General features: G+C 47.6%; 1 protein-coding gene across 1 annotated transcript; it reads right to left on the reverse strand.

Moving 5' to 3' along the window:
- Nucleotides 1–802: 802 nt before the first annotated feature.
- Nucleotides 803–3,621, reverse strand: FZD10 (frizzled class receptor 10). The gene has a single exon (XM_069870984.1). It carries the CDS (start codon nucleotides 3,619–3,621, stop codon nucleotides 1,885–1,887), a length of 1,737 nt encoding a protein of 578 aa, XP_069727085.1. The 3' UTR covers nucleotides 803–1,884.
- Nucleotides 3,622–3,924: the final 303 nt, after the last annotated feature.

Here is a 3,924-nt window from a genome sequence, read left to right on the forward strand (position 1 = left end):
TTTGTTATAAAGTTCCTGGCCACAAGACGACTGTCACAGGGATCCTCACCAGACCAAAATCCATTAAGACCTCTCTTCTTTCTGTGATGACACACCCGATAACAGGTTTTCTAGAGCAGCCTGTGTGAGAAAGTGAGGTTATGTTACTATCGCACCAGGTGATCGCAGAGCCCGTCAGTTAACTGCATGAAAACTTCAAGTTCACACCAAATCATGCTCCACTACAAACTTTTTGAAAACGTATTTCCAGTTTTATCAGATAGCTTTCCTAAAGCAGCCTGCAAATGTTGCTTTTAATTTCTCCTCTTCTCTCTCCCAAGCTTCCCTAAGTCTTTTCCCAAATAACAGGGATACTTTTCTGAAGCGTTAATAGGAAAAAAAATCCCTGAAGAGCAGAGACTGAATTGTACTCAAACTGTGCTGAAGTGAGCCAGCTATCTTTAAACAAACCGAACATACTCTATGCAAATTTTGAAGGGGTGTTAACCAAGGATGACTGTTGTAATCTCAGTGCTTTGTAAACACGGTACTACTCCACATCACTGCACCTTTTTTACATCACTAAAGCTTCTTCCCATTCAGTTTTCTCAGTTGCAGAGGTTCACAGAGAGATGCAACTTCAAAATCCATTTATTTAATTCCAACTTGCAATTTCTTTCGAGCAAATTATCGTTCTATCTGCTCATACTTGCAGGCAAGTATAACAACAACTATTATATTGAAAGTGTGCTTTTATAAAATAATTGAGAAAACAAGTTTATTAACCACAAAGCACATCAGAGAAAGTTTAGAACACACAAAATTATCAAACTAAAGAACATATTTTATTTTTAATAAAATAGTGGAGCATGAAAAATAATTGTATATTACAAATATATACAGCACAAAACTGTGCACCCCCAGCACAGTAAAGAGCATCACTCTATACAAAGCTTCCCTTTGCAGAATCTAGTGCTTCTTGATCTATTCATAGTGAGAATTTGTTTAACAATAGAAAGAGTCAATAAGCCCTTTGGGTCTCTTTGAATTGATCCCCCCCTCTTTTTTTTTTGCACAAATCAGTCCAAACGTGTGTAACATTGGCTTGATTTCCATTAAAAAGCCACAAAATGTAACACTAAAGGGTTTCTGAGGACTAGACCTCTTAGTTCTTTTGTTAAGAGATTTCTTTTGTTGTCTTTATGTACAGCAAAATACTTGTTTCTCTTTTCATGTCATGGTAAGAAAAAAAATGTATTGCACATTATTCTTATTCACAAAGTTTGTGTCTGGTGCAGGAAGTTTCTCTTTTAGTGAAAGAATATTGGTGAGCATTATAGATTGAACCTATTTTTAGGCACTCCAAACCCACTAGGCTGAGATGAGTTGTAAACGATTTCTGTCTTTTTAAAGTTAGCCGGAGGTTGCTGTCACAGAGAGCTCTTACTGAGGAGAGGCCTCTCTGGGACCCTGGCTTCCCTAAAGAGACAATGCTCACTTGGGCACTTTTAAAATAAAATCAATGCTCCATAAAACTTGACTATACCTTGTTACTCAGAAACTTGTAGGAAATCCAGCTCAGCTACATGAAAAAGTTAAATAGGGTGTTGGGTTTAAAAAAAAAAATCAAAAAAATCTGAGGGCTGGATGAGGTACTTAACTACAAATTAGTAACAGCAGAGACTGTTTTAATTCACAATATTTCTTTCACTGCAAACCTCTCCATAAGTACATTTACCTTCAGTTTTTCACCAGGTCCTGAATTCAGCATGATACAGTTTTTGCCTTGAATATTAAACTGCTCTCTGGCAAAGAAAAAAAAAAAGCACCATTTATGTTTTAATTTCTGACTGCTACTGCGGACACTTGTAAGTCTGTGAGGTGAGAGTCTTTTCTAAAACCTGGTCACACACAAGTGGGTGGTTGTAATGTCGATTCGTATTTTGCAAGGTGAGTCTTCTGTGGGTGTTGAGGTTTTTTGTAGATTCCACTACTTGTAATAACACTTGCAGGTTTTCTCCTACTTCTCTTCTTTAATCTTCGACTACAAACATTTTGCCAGGACTGAAGAGTCTTGGAAGTCCAGATCCACATGCCACTAGTTATGCCCACAACTAATAACATAAAAATTTTGACCATGAAAATTTCTACTGCTGGAATAGAGTTATTCATCATGCAGTCTAAATTTTTAGTCTGGTTATTCATCTTGCATTTCTGTTGAGTCGCCACAATTTTCCAGTAATCCATATTAAGTCTTTCATAAAAATAGCAAGCTATGACACAAGTGGCCGGCACTGTATACAAGACTGAGAAGACACCGATCCTGACCATAAGTTTCTCCAACTTGTCGGTGTTTTCTCCACCTGTTTTCATCACCCTCCTGATATGAAAAAGGGCCACAAACCCAGAAAGAATAAAAGAAGTGCCAATGACTAGATAACAAGCCAAAGGGATGAGTACAAACCCAGTCAAGGCGTTCACATCCATGCTTCCCACATAGCACAACCCCGTCAGCTCATCTCCAGCCACCCTTCTCATGACCAGGATCATGATGGTCTTCACTGCTGGGATGGCCCACGCTGCCAAGTGGAAGTAGCTGCTGTTGGCTTCGATGGCTTCATGCCCCCATTTCTTCCCTGCCGCTAGGAACCAAGTCAAAGTCAAGATGACCCACCACAAGGAGCTCGCCATGCCAAAGTAATAGAGAACCAGGAACACGATGGTGCAGCCGGTGCTCTCCAGCCCTTCCTGGATGACATAGAGTTGGCCGCTGTCCCTGTCGCAGGCGATGCTTTCGGCCCCCGAGAAGAGGCGAATGATGTAGCCCACGGAGTAGACACAGTAACACATGGACAGGAAGATGATGGGCCTCTCAGGGTACTTGAAACGCTGGGGGTCTATCAGGAAGGTGAGCACGGTGAAAGCGCTGGAGAAAAAGCAGAGGATGGACCAGACGGCGATCCAGACGACGGCGAAGCGCTTGTCGTCCTCACTCCAGTAGACGTCGACCCCGGGGGAGCAGAGCGGGGCGCACGACGAGCTCTTCTCCACGTGGTGGAACTTTCCGGGGTTCTCGCAGGAGGTTCTGCCCGGCGCGTCCTTGTGCTGCTGGGGGTCGTGGGCGCCGCTGGGGCGCTGGGGGCGGAACAAGGGGGGCAGCAGGCCCGATCCCCGCGGCGGCTCGTCGGAGCCGTTGTTGGGGGCCTCCATGCACAGGTAGTTGGGGTCGTTCTTGTTGGGCAGCTTGCCGCAGTCCAGCGAGTCCGGCCACTTGAAGTTGAACTGCTCCATGATGGGCGAGCACTTGAGCCTGGCCTGCTCGCACATCACCCGGCAGGCGGGGATGGGGGTCGAGACCTGCTCGGTGCACATCGGGGCGTAGAGGGAGCACAGGAAGAACTTGAGGTGCCCGTGGCAGCCGTACTCCACCAGCGGGGCGAACTCGTGCAGCTGGATGGCGGCCTCCCGCTGGTTCTCGTGCCCCATCAGGTTGGGCATCCTCGTCATGTTGTAGCCGATGTCCTTGCACATGGGGATCTCCACGGGCTGGCAGCGCCCGTCGCCGGGCCGCTCGGGCTCGATGGCGCCGACCCCCGCGCACAGGGCGAGCCAGCAGAGCGCGGGGAGGCCGCGGGGCCCCATGGCGGCGAGGGGCGCGCTCACCGGGGCAGCATCGCCCCCCCCCCCCTCCTCCTCCTCCTCCTCCTCTCCCGCTCGGCCCAGCCGCCTCCTTCCTCCTCCTCCTCCTCCTCCTCCTCGTCGTCGTCCTGCCCGCGGAGCCTTTCCCCGAGCGCTTTTCCTCTTCCTCGAACGGGTCACAGCTCCGCGCGGTCCTCCCGAGAGGTGGGGATTGGTTTATCCGAGCGGGGGATAAAGGAGGAGGAGGAAATCTCTAAAGCCATTGAAGAGGGGGGCCCGGAGTCCTCTCCCCCACCCCCCCCCCCA

The sequence above is a fragment of the Phaenicophaeus curvirostris genome, chromosome 17 (assembly GCF_032191515.1).
Source record: "Phaenicophaeus curvirostris isolate KB17595 chromosome 17, BPBGC_Pcur_1.0, whole genome shotgun sequence".
Classification (NCBI taxonomy): domain Eukaryota; kingdom Metazoa; phylum Chordata; class Aves; order Cuculiformes; family Cuculidae; genus Phaenicophaeus; species Phaenicophaeus curvirostris.